Here is a 17011-nt window from a genome sequence, read left to right as displayed (position 1 = left end):
AACTATTATCTGAGTTTGCTTACTTTACGTTACTTGTCAATGGATTAGTACAGGTGGTGAAAGTGAGTAACAAAAGTGAACAGTTGACAGTTACATGGCAACAGTACTTCAGAGTAAAAAGACTAGTTTTTCCAAGCTTGTAAAGAAATGCAATTCAAGTTTCTATTGAACATATTTTTGGACTTTCCCAAATTCTCCTCCATTTTTAGCCTACCCAATGCCTTTAGATTTTTTTTTTTTATTATTAATTGCTGAGCTAGTCAATGGACAAAAACACCCCAGAACAGAGGAGCATGCTTTATAAGCCGTAAAATGCATTAGTTCTTTTACAAGGGCATACATTTCTCTGCCTTCTACAAATTACCTGACAGCAATAAACAAATGACAAACAAAAGACATCTGGCAACCAGAGGACCAAGGCTGAAAAATAATATGTGTGAAGAGCCGTTTATGTAATGGTTTGTTTTAGTGCTGCTAGGATTGGTGGGTGTCAGGGTCAGTAACTCATTCCCTTGCCTGTAAAACATTATACATCAGAAACTCCACCCCGTTCAACTGGCCAAAGTGTTTCAGAAGTTCTGTGGCCACCCCCACCTGCGTTTCCACAGCCCGCCCCCCAGCTTGGCAGGCACCTGTTAGGCCATGGCAACCCAGATGGGGCTTCAGGTAAAAATGGCAGTTTTGCCATGGAGTTTCAGAAGTGCGATGATTTACGGACGAGCTGGTGAGTTACTGAGCCTGACACCCTTCAATCCTCGCAGCACTTAAACTGGGCTGTACATTACAGGATTTCTTTTCTTCAAGCTTAGTAGTTGCCAACTCCATATACTTTGTACCGGTAAGTAAAATTTTTCTTCCTATTGTTCTTTGAAACCTTTCGCTTTTATGGGAACACTTACTGTTCTATTTTCAAATGGATGTACATAAATTGGATGGATTTATGGAAAAAGCACAAAAGTGAAAGCAAATGTTAGCATAAAAATGACAGCTCTATTGGTCAGATGTCTGCTGATGATAACACAATTCTCCTTCTTTATTCATCACTAATATTCATATGAATATCTTCTACGTGTCCGCAGGAAAAGAGCTGGTGGACTACATATGCCAGTACTTGGGCACAGTGAGGGAAAGACGAGTTAACCCAGATGTACAGCCTGGTTATATGAGAGCTCTGTTACCAGACAGTGCCCCAGTGGAGTCAGAGAGCTGGGACAACATTTTCAGGGATATTGAGGACATCATCATGCCTGGGGTAATGTCAATCTGTCCGTCTGTTTGTCAATGTATCTCATCTCATTATTTGAGCTAGGGAATGGAGGTTCTGTGCAAAGCAGACAGGCTCTGAAGCTATAGCGCAAGAAAGTTTCACATTGTTAGATTTCACTTCAAATACCAGGCCCTGCATCATATGACTTTGCACGTAATGCAGTTAAATTATAATTGCTTTTATTGCTCATACTTTTTGTGTAAAACCTTCATAATGTACAATACAATTTTCTTTGGATGTGATTTCTCATGGTTTTGGGGAACTGTTTTGGTTTTTTGCTACACACATCACTATCACCTTTGTCTTGTGTTACTGTATTATTATTATTTTCACTGTTACCCTATTTTTTTATTATTGCTATTGTTAATGTTGACAACCTTGACAAGGCTATCAACATTACCAATAGTAATAACAACAACAACAACAATAATAATAGCCTTGACAACAATACAGGACATGTCTTGTGTTCCTATATTATTATTATTATATTTGTTGTTACCCTATGCTTTCATCATTATTATTATTATTATTATTCTTACTATTGGTAATGTATGTTGACAGCCTTGCCAAGAACTTACCGTGTTGTACACAGTAGAGAGGAACAGCAGCACATCTAAACCAAGCTGCACCTGACTGACATTAGCTGCATATAGCTGCAGGACCTCTCAAAGACACCACTGCACTTGTTACAGCTGAGACAGGTGCTACCCACCTGCACTAATGGAGGATGTTTGCTTCCAAAATAATTGTCATGCAAAGGATTTCATACTAGACCCTTCCACTGCGATGAGGTCATCCTATTGGAAGGAACCCTAACCACTATTTAAAATGACCCAAAAACTGACATGAAAACATAAGTGTTAACTTGTGAGCTGCTAGCCATTGAATTGGAAGGAAGGGGTTCAGTGTGGACTGCTCACCCCCTTTCAGGCATTTTACACAATAAAAAAAGGTAGAACTTACAGTTTTGTACACAGTACAGAGGGATGGCAGTGCATCTAAACCAAGCTTAATGGTGTAGGTGTGTAACACCTGTCTCAGCTGTAACAAGTGCAGTTATGTCTTTTAAAGGAACCAGAGGTGTGAGACCGCTGGAGGTTGCCATATTTATTTCCTTTTAAATAATACCAGTTGCCTGGCAGCCCTGCTGATCCTTCTGGTCAGTAGGGTCTAAATCAAACACCTAAAACAAGCATACAGATAATCTTGTCAGATTTATCATAGACATCTGATCAACATGCTTGTTCAGGGTCTATGGATTTAAGTATTATAGGCAGAAAATCCCCAGGACAGCCAGGCAATGTATATTATTTAAAAGGAAATAAACATTTCAGCCTCCATATCCCTCTCACATCGGGTTCCCTTTAAGAGGCCCCGAAGCTCTATGCAGCAAATGCCATTCAGGTGCAGCTTTGTTTAGAGGCACTACCATTACTCTCCACTGTGTACAATTGTTTAAAATGAGCTCTAAATAGCAATAAATTACTCCCCAAAATAGTATGCGGTTAGCAGAGATACACTAGTGAGTGTCTAGGTGATCTGGTTGAAATATGAATGGAGTTTGGTGATCAACCCCAAAAATAAGTATTTGGCATCATCCGTGAGAAAACTGGCAAGTAATGCACTACAGTGAGATTGTATGTGGCAGCAGGCAATGAAATATTAAAAGACAATCCAAGCAATTAGCAATATATCAGTAATGAAGGAATTACCTGGATGGATGATATGGACTTTACACGAAAAGAAACTTGAAGTTTAGTATTTGTCTTTTGTTTTTAGCTTTACGTTAGCCTATCACTAGAAATCATGGCTATTGAATCAGGTGCACAGAATCACATACTTATAGAAACAGACATTTTCATGAATCTGATTGGTTCCTTGTGGCCCAAACAAAGTGAAATGTGTTCTTCATAGCATGAACACCATTGTTTCAATACAGGGCTAGCACAATTAGAACTGTAGCAGTTCCAACAAGATAATCAGATAAAAATAATTCTGCAAGTGGTTCAGACAGTCCCATCCAATAAGTGCTGGAAACTTGATGTCTCATCCAGTGGACTGATCTGTAGGTATGGGCCCTACCTGCACAGTATACATTCTGCTGGTGCGATACATGAAAAACATACTTATGTAACTATTTTCATGTAGATTGGTGTGGCCTTAACAAAAGCATTTAGCATAATGTTCCATCTCTCCATATGCCTGTAGGTTGTCCATTGGCAGAGTCCGCATATGCATGCATACTTCCCAGCACTAACGTCTTGGCCTTCCTTGCTAGGAGACATGCTGGCAGATGCTATCAATTGCCTAGGATTTACATGGGTAAGTTATGCATGTTGTGGTTGCTGAAATTTGATGCTAATTACACACGCATGTAATATACCAGTAAAAGTGTTCCAAAGAATTTCACTCAGTTGGAAATGATTTCTTTATCACCACACAAAGCAGAAAAGTATCAGAGAAATACTAAATAACATATAAGACAATCCTTTACTACTTCAGTGCAGAACGGACCAATTCATTATAATAAATCTACACGTTTTTTCTCCCCTGAGTAATTCCACCCAGGATAATATGATAGCTATAGAACAGCCTGGCCTGACCACAGATTAACAGTACCTGTTGTACAAAATAATCCAGTTATTTCACTGCTACGTATCTTTTGTTCTAACAGTACTTTTTGGAAAATATATTTCCCATAGATAGTGTTCTGCAGGACTTTATCTTTGGATTCTTCTTTAGGTCTCAACCTTTTAAAAACTCCTTTTGACTGGATCACAGATGCACAAAGCCCTCGATTTAAGTAAAATGCATAGTAACACCAAGCAAATGCCTCTGGCTGGAGGCCTGACTACAGTAGGCAGAGGCTCTGGCTGGAGGCCTGCTGGCAGTGGGCAAAGGCTCTGGCTGTAGGCCTGACTGCGGTGGGCAGAGGTGCTGGCTGGAGGCTTGCTGCCAGTGGGCAGAGGCTCTGGCTGTAGGCTTGACTGCAGTAGACAGAAGCTCTGGCTGGAGGCCCACTAAAGTGGGCAGAGGCTCTGGCTGGATGCCTGCTGGCAGTGGGCAAAGGCTCTGGCTGTAGGCCTGACTGCAGTGGGCAGAGGTGCAGGCTGGAGGCTTGCTGCCAGTGGGCAGAGGCTCTGGCTGGAGGCCTGGTGGCAGTGTGCAGAGGCTCAGACTGGAGGTTTCAGTAGTGATGGTCGCTGGCTGAAAGGGAGGCTTAGGCCTTAAGTTTTGTACGTTCAGGCCTGTGTTTGGCCCTGGCTGTAGCCTACAGATTATATATAGCTATCCCCTGTAGGATACTTTTTATAGTGTTGCATGATGCCCCCCTTCACCTGTCACTTTCCTGTTTGCCAGGTTTGAAGCTGGATTGGCCAGCACTATGTGAAAAGGGGGGGGGGGGGAATCCGCTATCTTCCCCCCTTTACACAGGGTTTGGTAACCCCCTCCCCCATGGTTCCTGGCGGTAGCCAGCCAAACTAAAAACATAAACAAAGTCAGTGTGCGCCAAACCCCCCGCCCACCCCATGAAACTATGCAAGTGCAGTGAATAGATTAATATCTAGGTCAGTGGTCCTCAAACTATGGCCCGTGGGCCGAATACGGCCCTCCGAGGCTTTTTCACTGGCCTCCCCAAACACAAAACGTATAACTTATAGATGCTGCCCACTGCACCTTTAAATCTCGGCGGTGCTGGCACCACCAGTTCACATACTGTAGAAGCCAGTGAGCAGTCATTCGCTGGCTTCCAATCCGATTCTGCATCAGGTGACACTGCTTATCACCTGGGTATGCTTCACTGTGTGGAGCACAAAGACGTTCTTCGGGTGCCGCATTACTGAATGGCTACTGCTGGGTGTTCTCCTCCGTGCATGATTGGAGGAAATCAGTACCCAGATTCAATGTAATGTTTTTCAGCATCATTTTATGTATGTTCCGGCCCCCCAGCAGTCTGAAGTATGTTGAACCAGCCCTTGACCGAAAAAGTTTGGGGACCCCCGATCTAGATGGGCGTGGGGACACTTAATGTGCGGCTAATGCCGGGCGGTACGGAACCTACTGTTGCAGGCTCTGCATTGCATTCTCAACAGAGAGAGGGGGAAATTCAGGGAGGAGATCCGCCTGTGTCACATACGGTGCCTGTAGGCTCGTGCCTTGTGGTAAATCCGGCCCTGATTATACGCTTTTGTTGTGCTGACCCTGGCTGCATTGAAGAGATGTGACTATTTTCTGCATAGGCAGGAAGTAAGAAAAATTCTACCAAATATGGACACAACCAAAAGTCAGCCATTACCCTTCTATACTCTATACAAATTTAAAATAAAATATTTGGGTGGAGTTGGACTTTAATGCCAGAAAAAGCCTACGTATGATGCTACTATGTTCATTATGTGTTGCTGGTCTACTACATCATGATTCGGAAACAGGACTGTGATTTATAAGACTGGAAACAATAGTACAGGGTATCTCATAGAGTCATGCTGTTTCTTGTATTTCTCTTTTGGACCCAATGAACAGGCATCGAGTCCAGCATGCACTGAACTGGAGATAAACGTAATGGACTGGTTGGCTAAAATGATGGGACTTCCATGCCACTTCCTGCACCATTATCCAGAGAGTAAAGGAGGAGGCGTTCTGCAGGCAAGTTATGTGAAAATAACAAGGTGTGGGGCTGCTGCCCTATTTAATACTTCAGGCAATAGTGATTTGATCAGATAAAAGGCAACAGTCCTATCTCCCGAATACAGGAAACACTCACACAACAACACGATGGTACACACGATTGATAAAAAACAAGCAATTCATTGTGAGCATATTCACAGGAGAGTGTCACTTTTGCTATGGCCTTATGTGAGGTCAAAAATACATAATCAACTATGAGTAAGTGAACTGTCCGATTGACAGATTGAGCCTGATGCAGTTACAGTCAGACATATGATGACTGTTATTATTACAGGTGACAGAAAGATGCTTGTAAGGGGATCTTTGGCAAACTGTTACAACGAAAGCAAGGTTGTTTCAGGCAACAGAGATCTGCAACACACGGAAGATTACAGAGATGCTCCATTTATTACTTTATTCAACACCACAATCTTCTTTGCGGTTTGCTGCTGTACAGAATGTAAATACACAGTTGAACAGTACACCCTGTACATGGCCTAAGCAGCATGGGGGGGGGGGGGAGGAGGTAACCTGGGGCTCCCTACCTCAAAATTCTGAATTCCCAGCAGTCTCTCTTCCTAGGTTTTAAAGTGTCCCCAGTATATGTTGTGAGGTGCCCCCAGTATAGGTAGCGTGGTTTCTCCAAGTATAGGTAGTAAGGTGCCCCTCTTTCCCCCGTCCCGAGGTTATACCTCATGATCAGCGCGGCGACAGACTTTCAGATCAGCGCGGGACCCCAGAGCAGAGCAGCCACAGCAACCACACACATCACTTCAAATGCAGGAAGTACTGAGTGACATCATCTCTACATGTGAAGTCAGGGGTACTGTGCGCTGCTTTGCCTCAGGTCCCTTGCTGATCTGCAGGTCTGTTTGTCTGTGCATCTTGATTTGAGGTCTAAACGGGGCAAAAGGGAGTGCAGCAGGACTAATTACATTTTAAGGAGGCAATGGGGGCCACCTGGGGGGGGGGGGGGGGGGGCTACAGACTCCAGGGCAGTTGCCCCCTTTGCCTATATTTTAGCTCTGGCCCTGACCTTGTAAATTGCATATAGAGTTATATACTGTTGTTACATAGTTATTTGGGTTGAAAAAAAGACATACGTCCATTGAGTTCAACCAGAAAATAAAGTACAACGCCAGCCTGCTCCCTCACATATCCCTGTTGATCCAGTTGATCTAGAAGTCAAATAACAATATAAATACAAGAATACCAGAAGTATTGGAAGAGCCCCACACAAATGAGGTTGAAATCTAAGGATGTAAAGATGTTTAAGTTCTTAAATGAATAGCAGTTTTTCTCAAGTGAAATTTTAATTACAGGTAAACCATGTGTGATTTTGGGACCCCATAGCAAATTCTTGGTGGCCTTCATAGGCGTCTGAACCATTAGGCAGCTATAAATTCTTGCCTAGAGCGACAGGAGGAGGTAAGGGCGACAGGAGGAGGGAAGGGCACTTCTGCACTGAGTAGTGAGAGAAGAAATGCCTCTCAGATCACTCAGGTATCAGGTTACTCAGCAGCAGCAGCAGTGCCTGACTCCACTCTTAACTGATTTACTGACTGATTCATTCATTTCCTTCAGCTCAATGATTCAAAGAACTACAGCAATGAATGTGTCAGTGAGAGGCACTCATCCTAGTCAGGGATCCGAGTGCTACTGGTAACTGCGTGGATGTAGAGACTGTGTAGCAGCCAGGCATTGACTGCCCCCCAGGCCGCCTTTCATTCAGTGATTTAGGGTTGGTCCTGTGTCTGCTGTATTCAGGTTTGTTGTTGTAAGGCAATCTAAAACACTGAGCTAGCTGATAAAAGTGCAATTAGAGGGCAGGCAAGCTGGTAAATATACACAGCATGATGCAGAGGAGGGTCAGTGGGAGAAAATCTGTCTGGTCTCTCCCCATTGTTAAAATGACTGCATGTGCAGAGAAGGTGTTAAACAGGTTGAAAAGTTTTGACAGTCCCTAGACTCCAGGAGGGATGCTTGCTGACTTGTGTGGGAGACTGGCAGGGACAGCAGTCCTATTACCAGCAACTAGTCTCTGTGTAATGTGGGACTGCAATACAGGTAAGCTCTCTACTCCATCTCAGGCTATTCTCAGTCTCACTCCACTCCTCCTATCTCTGGGCTAGTGCACGACAAAATGGCAATAGCAATCGCTAGCAATTCGCGAATGCGACTTTGTGAAGCGATTTTTGAAAGAATCGCCCCAATAAATGCTACCTGCAGCATGTTTGCGATTTTAAAAAATCACAACACTGCTGCGCTTTTCAAATCGCTGTAAATTTGAAAAGCACTCTGAAGCACTCTTGGTGTGCACCAGCCTCCTTCACTCACCTTTGTTTCCCTTTTTCCCTAATGCTGGCTGGCTGTGTCTTCTTGTCATACAGTAAAGCTAAATAAAAGTGCAATCCTGGTGAGGCAAATATCTTCTTCCCTCTGTTTCAGCTTTTCTCTCCTCATTATTTCTCTGCATAAGGGATCAGACACACTATAAGGTAGTGAAAACCGGGATTAGTAGAGATGGTGGTGAAGGAGAGGACATAGGTAGGTGTATGTGGGGGGATTGGTCTTGAGGGAATTACAGTGGCCATACTTCTGTTGACTCGACAGCCGATTGACCAATCGTTTTGATATTAGCAAATCGGATAAAACATTTTGGGTGGAAATTGGTTGAATGTATCAATCTGAGATGTTGGGAAATCTTGGGCCAATGTGGTTGTCAGGTGCGATAATCATGGAGTGCGATAACCACGAATTATAGACAAGACGGAAACCCCGGCCGTTGTCCCTCAAAATGTATTGTGCCCCTCTGATGCCTGTACTTTTCCTGTCACACTGTTCACAGAGTGTCCTTGCTGTATTTCCGCATTGGCGCCCCACGTGATTACTGGCATATATGACATGGGGTGAGTGTGTGACATAATTTGGGCTGAGGCTGCCATGATAACGGGCCACTAGTCTGTGTTTCCCCCCAGGCCAGAAGGTCCTAGTCCTCCCCTGGTAGCAGCAGTGTGTGTGTGTGTGTGTGTGTGTATAGTGTAGTGTGTGTATAGTGTAGTGTGTGTGTATAGTGTGTATAATGTGTGTACTGTGCGTGTCTAAAGTGTGTGTGTGTACTGTGTATAGTGTGTATGTTGTGTGCGTGTATAGTGTGTGTACTGTGTGCATGTGTGTGTGTACTGTGTGTGTGTGAGTGCATGCCGCAAAAAGTATATTTTATGGTGAAACGCTCTGTTGCATTACAACTACTTTCTGGTGAACCCATGCCGCAATAAGTGTATTTTCTGGTGAAACGCTGCTGCATTATGATTTTCGGGGGTCTTGGGGTGGGGTTCACCACAGGAGTGGTGTTCACCACGAGGGGTGGGGGGTATGGGACTGGGGGCAATCACAGGGGGGGGGGGGCACAGGATTTCTCGCCTGGAGTGACAAAATGGCTAGAGACGCCCCTGGTGGCCTTACTGACCCTAGGCACATTTTAGTAATAGCACCCTTCCCCACAGATATGAGTGGAAACAGTACTGTACATTTACACAAAACACACAACGTGCCAGAGATGTATAGTTGCCACAAATGATGCAGAGGCTGCAGGAAACCTGTACTGGACAGTGCATCTTCCAAACATGCTAATAGCTATCCCGTAGGATCTTGTGACCATCGATGTCACTTCCTGAAGGGGACTGAACTATTGAACACAGCATCTCTGCAGGCTCTGCATCCGACACTGTTTGCTACCGGCTGTCACAAAGAAGTACCGTAACTATGTAAAAATTGGGCCCCATAGCAGCTACAATAAAATATCTTCACCCTTTGCATAGATTGGTGCATAGATGCATTTTCGGTCATTGTAAGCTAAACCGCCTTTAAAGTAACTTTATTCTATTCTTTTTCAGAGCACTGTCAGTGAGTCAACACTGATAGCCTTACTTGCTGCCAGGAAGGATAAAATCCTGCAGATGAAAGTCTCTGAGCCTGATTCCGATGACTCCAGCCTGAACGCCAAGCTTGTTGCTTATGCCTCTAGTCAGGTAATACATTTTTCTGTTGCCAAGTCTGCCAGATAGTTGTATATCAGGTTCAGCATACAAGGTCACATCATTAGAGATTATCACACCATAGAGGAAGTCTTGTTGCTATGTTGTAATTGTCCTGTGTGGGAAGCAGCACTGATCCTATTTATGGATGAGGAAACACTGTTGTCTGGGCTACTAGAGATTAGGTGGATAGAGTAGTATTCTATGCCTCTCAATTTACAAAACAAAGAAATGAAAGAGCACTGTGTTTATGACAAATGTATAATAGATAGAGGTTAAAGAGACGCTGAAGCGAAAAAAAATGATGATATTATGATTTGTATGTGTAGTACAGCTAAGAAATAAAACATTAAGCTCAGATACATCAGTCTAATTATTTCCAGTACAGGAAGAGTTAAGAAACTCCAGTTGTTATCTCTATGCAAACAAGCCATTAAGCTCTACGACTTTCAAAGTCGTGGAGAGGGCTGTTATCTGACTGTTATCTCAACTGTTATTGAACTATTTACTTTTTCTTTGCCAGAGGAGAGGTCATTAGTTCACAGACTGCTCTGAAAGAATCATTTTGAATGCTGAGTGTTGTGTAATCTGCACATATTATAGAATGATGCAATGTTAGAAAAAACACCATATACCTGAAAATAAAAATATGAGAATATTTTCTTTGCTGCTAATCTTCTAGTAATTATTCATAGTACGCAACCAATTCACTATATCATATTTTTTTTTTCACTTCAGTGTCTCTTTAAGGGATCGCCTGAAGTACTAAATTCTGTATGTGAATGTACTGTAAGATCAGAGCTGGATCACCCACAAGGCAAAACTAGAAAGGTGCCTAGGGCCTAAAGAGAGACTAGGGGCCTGGTTGACACTAGCCCCCACCAAATCTTTAAAAAAAAAAAGCCAGGTGGCCATTGAGGATGGGCTCAAAGTTAGTACTTGCCTAGGGTACCATTACACCATGATCCTTTTCTGTAGTAGAATGAATATATATTGAAACTGTCCCACACTTTGCTCTCCTGTACATCAGATACAAGTTAATGGACATTTGTTTTAGCCAAATGAATTCTGTTGTTTTAACCTTCCTGGCGGTAAGGGGTAAGCCACGCAGGAGGCTTTCTCATGCCCTGCTGGGCCGATTTGCATAATTTTTTGTTTGCAACACGCAGCTACCACTTTGCTAGCTGCGTGTGCACTCTGATCGCCGCCGCTCCGCTCCGATTACCCGCCGCTCGCCGTGCCGTCCCAGACCCCGTGCGCTGCCTGGCCAATCAGTGCCAGGCAGCGCTGAGGGGTGGATCGGGACTCCCAATGAAGTCGCGATTCTTTGAATGAGATTTCCTGATCGGAGATCGCCGGAGGCGATTGAAGCGGGTGGGGGGATGCCGCTGCAAATTTTTTTTTTTTTTTTTAAACTGCTTCGCTGCCCCCTGGCGGTTCTTAATAGACCGCCAGGAGGGTTGTCCTTTGGAACTGTGCAGCTACCTTTACCCATCTCATACCTCATTAGCAATTAGAATAGCTAGCCAAGGATTTAGCTTGAGTTAGTGATGGTTATGTCTAGGAGAACTTATGGAGAAACATGTGGCCAGGTGATAGATATGTAAGTCTCTGATTTGCTAGTTGTGATCATTTGCTAAAGCAGGATGTGATCACAGCAAATCAGAGCTTTATAAATCTATCAGCTGTTTAAACAAATCACATGCTTCTCTATTACTTCTCGTAGACACAACCATCACTTGACAGGCAGCCTGTTGGACCAATCAAAGTGTGGGGATCACGTCCTAAACAGCTACAGGACGCGACAGGCGGGAGTAAAGGAACAGCCACTAAATACAAGGGAGTGCGCATAAGTTAGCAGCCCATGCTACACAGCCCGTAGTGTGCGCTGAGGATTTTAACTCTCGTTGCTCAAACTAAGCTGCACTGCTTTAGCTGCACAGCATAGTGAATCAAGCCCAAAATATTATAGCTATTTTATATAAAGCACAGCAGTGGTATCAGCAAATTAGACATTTCTTGTATTGCATAGGCTCATTCTTCAGTGGAGAAGGCTGGTCTCATTTCTCTGGTAAAGGTTCGTTTCTTGCCGGTGGATGAGAACTTCTCTCTTCGTGGAGAGACCTTACGAGCTGCAGTGGAAGAAGATAGAAAACGTGGACTTGTTCCTGTCTTTGTGAGTTTCAAATCATATTTTGACATGTTCACAGATCTTTTGCTTAGACTGTGGGGCTAGACACAACCTGTGTAGTGCCCCTTTTAGATTTCTGTCATTTGTTACCGGTAATTGATTTAATGTTTACATTTATGCATATGCATTAGGTTAAACACTTCCTAGGAGGTGGGCATTTTAGCACTACTTCTACTGGGTCACACCTGAGGAACAAAACAGCTCAACTCAGCACTCGCTGTGCGCTGCGTAGTGCCTGGTATCGGTACGGCTATAGCTGCAATGCTATAGTCTGTGGCCATGTACTGGTAATTCAGGTTTGCTATAGCGGGAGGGAATGGTATTTAACACCCTGGGAATTTTAGAGGCAGCAGGCTGAGCCGTTATTTGGCACGCCCTGCACCCAGCTGCCCGGTGGCATAATAATATGTACACTTGAGGAAGGGCTCTACTTGAAACAAGTCTTGGTGCTAACTCTGTTGCTCCTAATACAAAGTATATTTGCTGAAACTTTTTGCGTGCTGTGTTTTTATGTATTGGTGTATGTTGTGCAGGCTTTGTGTTCCTGCTGAACACTAAGCACTGGCTGACAGTACTGTTCCCACTCTGGTGAAGTAACAATGGTGTCTATAGGACTTCCCTACCACATGCAACCATGTTTCTTCAGTTATGATGGCAGGAGGTGTCTCCCCTACACTTCCCTGCCCCAAGAGACAATGTTAATGTGAGTATGGTGTCAGCAGGGGGCGGCGCTCACCTATAATTCCCTGTCCCATGTGACCAAGTTACTGTGGGTATGATGTCAGCAGGGGACTCACCTACACTGCCCTGCCCCATGTGGCCATGTTACTGTGGGTATGATGTAAGCAGGGGGCTCGCCTACACTGCCCTGCCCCATGTGGCCATGTTACTGTGAGTGTGATGTCAGCGGGGGCTCGCCTACATTGCCCTGCCCCATGTGGCCATGTTACTGTGGGTATGATGTAAGCAGGGGGCTCGCCTACACTGCCCTGCCTCATGTGGCCATGTTACTGTGGGTATGATGTCAGCAGGGGACTCACCTGCACTGCCCTCCCCATGTGGCCATGTTACTGTGGGTATTATGTCAGCAGGGGGCTCGCCTACACTGCCCTGCCCCATGTGGCCATGTTACTGTGGGTATGATGTCAGCAGGTGGCTCGCCAACATTGCCCTCCCCCATGTGGCCATGTTATTGTGGGTATGATGTCAGCAGGTGGCTCGCCAACATTGCCCTCCCCATGTGGCCATGTTACTGTGGGTATGATGTAAGCAGGGGGTTCGCCTACACTGCCCTCCCCCATGTGGCCATGTTACTGTGGGTATGATGTCAGCAGGGGTCTCACCAGCACTGCCCTCCCCCATGTGGCCATGTTATTGTGGGTATGATGTAAGCAGGGGGCTCGCCTACATTGCCCTGCCCCATGTGGCCATGTTACTGTGGGTATGAGGTCAGCGGGGGCTCACCTACACTGCCCTGCCCCATGTGACCAAGTTACTGTGGGTATGATGTCAGCAGGGGACTCACCTACACTGCCCTGCCCCATGTGGCCATGTTACTGTGGGTATGATGTAAGCAGGGGGCTCGCCTACATTGCCCTGCCCCATGTGGCCATGTTACTGTGGGTATGATGTAAGCAGGGGGCTCACCAGCACTGCCCTCCCCCATGTGGCCATGTTACTGTGGGTATGATGTCAGCAGGGGGCTCACCAGCACTGCCCTCCCCCATGTGGCCATGTTACTGTGGGTATGATGTCAGCAGGGGGCTCGCCAACATTGCCCTCCCCATGTGGCCATGTTACTGTGGGTATGATGTAAGCAAGGGGCTCTCCTACATTGCCCTGCCCCATGTGGCCATGTTACTGTGGGTATGATGTCAGCAGGGGGCTCGCCAACATTGCCCTCCCCATGTGGCCATGTTACTGTGGGTATGATGTAAGCAGGGGGCTCGCCTACATTGTCCTGCTTACTTATAGTCAGGCTGCTACAAGCCTGACTATATGTACATATGTTTAGATGTAATTCATCCATTCAGGAAAATAAGAATTATTATATATTGTTTTATATAATTTAATGAAGCTGACTACCTTATAATTGTCTCACTATAGGTTTGTGCAACGTTGGGTACCACTGGTGTGTGCGCTTTCGATAACCTTGCAGAGCTTGGGCCAATCTGTAAGCCAGTTACTTGTGCCTTTTTAAATGACACACACACACACACACACACACACACACACACACACACACACACACACACACACACACACACATATATACAGTATATATATATATGGTTCTATTTTTTCCTAATCTGTTTCTTTGATATTACTGCTCACTCAGGTGCCAAGGAAGGACTGTGGCTCCACATTGATGCTGCGTATGCTGGCACTGCCTTCCTGTGCCCTGAGTTCAGATCACTTCTTAGTGGAGTGGACTACGCTGACTCTTTTACATTCAACCCATCTAAGTGGATGATGGTTCACTTTGACTGCACTGCTTTCTGGTGAGTTTAGTGCCTCACTGACCTTAAAAATGGAAAACTTAAATATATTATTATTATTATTGTTATTATTATCATCATCATCATCATGCATAGTACCTAAATAGTGCTTAAAATATACAGAAACTTTTAATAGTTTTCACAATAAAATCAGGCTAAACACACATACAACTCACTGAAACTCTGGGGTAGGAAAAACCCTGCATGTTGACTCTTTAAGTAACGTCCTAATGCACAGAGAACATATCGTATGACATGTATATCAAGGCAGTGGAACATTATCTCTCCCTGTGCCCCTAAAGCAGCCTTTCTCAACCTTTTTACTTTGGAGGAACCCTGTAAATAACTTTTGGATCTCAAGGAACCCCTGCAAATAATTTTTTGGTCTCGAGGAACCCCTACATTTTTTTTAAGGAGGCATGGTCTTTAAATAGGTTAGGCTGCTAATTTCTCTATCTCTTATTACACTGCCACTCATTTTACTGTCTCCTGACCCCCCAATTTAGTGCTTCTTGTTACAGTACCCCCTATTATAGTGTGCTCTATTATACTTCCACCACGATGGGTGAAAAATGCCAAGGAACCCCTGCAGAGTCCTCAAGGAACCCTGAGGTTCCAGGGAACCCTGGTTGAGAAAGCCTGCCCTAAAGTATACACCCCCTGTGCATATCTATACTATGCTGCATTGGATTTCTTAGACTCCTTACCCACTAGAAGCTGTGCCATCCGTTCTGACGGACCGCACATAGAATGCGTCAAGCAAGGTAACATGAAAGTCTATTGACTGTCATGTTACCAGTCACATTAGTTAAAGCGTTCCAGAGCATTACGTTGTAACGCCTCAAGGAACATTTAATTGCAAGACTGCAATTCCACTCCACCTCTTTTCCTCGCTCTCACCTATCCCACCAAGTTTTATCAAAACATTTCTGTTCAAAAGCATGGATTTGGTTACTTATATTGGTGTAATGACTTAACCTGATTAACTATTGGTCAAAGTGATTATTTATCTAGCCAGCCCTTATTCTTGTAAAATGCCTACAATTAAATTCACCATGTACCACATTCAGTGGTGACACCTGATTCCACTAAGAGCATGACAAAGGTTGGGGTGGAGCTGCAGGCTTGGGTTCCAATAGGGTAGTCCCTTAATAGCCAAACTAAGGTTGACTACTATTTTATACTGCCAGGGTGAAGGATAAATACAAGTTGCAACAGACGTTTAGCGTCAACCCCATCTACCTCCGGCATGCCAATAGTGGAGAAGCGACTGATTTCATGGTAAGCTTTTACTTCATCATATTTTCTTTTCTTCTGTGGTTAAACCGAAGGCAAGGAAGCTAGCAGTGTGAGCAATGTTGACTACCTTTTACAGGATGCTACTAGCCTAGCTGTTGTACTGATACTCTGCCTGTAATGGTTTATGAATCAATTACATCACCCATACCATGGAAGACAAAGGATCATTGTGACAAACAGGCATCTGATATTAATTTAGTCTGCTGCTGTGTATGTTAATTGTAAAATGGGGCCAGTGTAAAGCTTGACTAGAGTTGCTGTTCACATTGGTTTAAGTCAAGTCCATCACAGATGTCTATCATTCATGCAGGGCCGGTTCTAGACTTTTTGCTGCCGGAAGCAAACTTGTGAGGATACACCTCCCCATTCCCCTTCCCCTTTGGAATGATCGCACAGCACCCAACAATTTACTATGCCTCATTTCATGTTCTCAGTCAGCAAGGGAGCATATGCAACAACTTGAGACATGTTATGCTGCAGCCCAACACAATAATACTCTGGCTGGCTGGCTGCAAGTCTGTCACAAACAAACTGCTCAACCCTAGCCAGGCAGCCATCCGCCATTCCTCCTCAGGAAAGCAGTACCACCTCCTCCCTTCTGCTGTGCAAGTCAAATGACATGCTGCCCCCCCCCCCCCCACGCACTCTTAGAATCCTCACACAGCCCAACAAGCTGCTTTGCGCAATGATGACCTTTTTCAACTCGCTCTCCTCTCTCTTCTCCTCCTACCCTGACTGCATGCTGTAAGTGTAAACACAGTACAAACATGCTGCACCTGTAATCTCTGCACCTGATGCAAATGTTTCACCTTGCTTCATGAGAGAATGGGCCCTGCATTCAGGCTAACACAATCAAATAACTGCAGTGTTTGTGGGAACATTTGTTTATCCCATAAAGACATGTTTACCACAGCATGCAATCAGTGGCCAGGAATAAGCTGGGAAGCCTAGAAACCATGTTTGTTGTGGCAGGTGTCCTATTGGTCATCTTAATCATCTAGAATATGGCCTCACACAGTTGTCTTCCATATTCAGTTTCATTTGAAGACATAAC

At 44.5% G+C, this 17011-nt stretch overlaps 1 protein-coding gene across 1 annotated transcript in view; it reads left to right on the top strand.

Moving 5' to 3' along the window:
• The first annotated feature begins 686 nt into the window (after nucleotides 1–686).
• HDC (histidine decarboxylase) overlaps nucleotides 687–17011 on the top strand; it is a 37589-nt gene continuing 21264 nt past the window's right edge. The window contains exons 1-10 of the mRNA XM_068273584.1: nucleotides 687–724; nucleotides 783–838; nucleotides 1080–1252; nucleotides 3476–3589; nucleotides 5789–5911; nucleotides 9829–9963; nucleotides 12002–12145; nucleotides 14267–14333; nucleotides 14499–14661; nucleotides 15849–15939. Of these exons, the coding sequence (XP_068129685.1) occupies nucleotides 687–724; nucleotides 783–838; nucleotides 1080–1252; nucleotides 3476–3589; nucleotides 5789–5911; nucleotides 9829–9963; nucleotides 12002–12145; nucleotides 14267–14333; nucleotides 14499–14661; nucleotides 15849–15939 (1104 nt within the window). The remainder of the gene's footprint in view (nucleotides 725–782; nucleotides 839–1079; nucleotides 1253–3475; nucleotides 3590–5788; nucleotides 5912–9828; nucleotides 9964–12001; nucleotides 12146–14266; nucleotides 14334–14498; nucleotides 14662–15848; nucleotides 15940–17011) is intronic.

The sequence above is a fragment of the Hyperolius riggenbachi genome, chromosome 3 (assembly GCF_040937935.1).
Source record: "Hyperolius riggenbachi isolate aHypRig1 chromosome 3, aHypRig1.pri, whole genome shotgun sequence".
Taxonomy (NCBI): Eukaryota; Metazoa; Chordata; class Amphibia; order Anura; family Hyperoliidae; genus Hyperolius; species Hyperolius riggenbachi.
The sequence above is the reverse complement of the archived record's forward strand: the minus strand, read 5'-3'. Positions and strand labels throughout refer to the sequence as shown.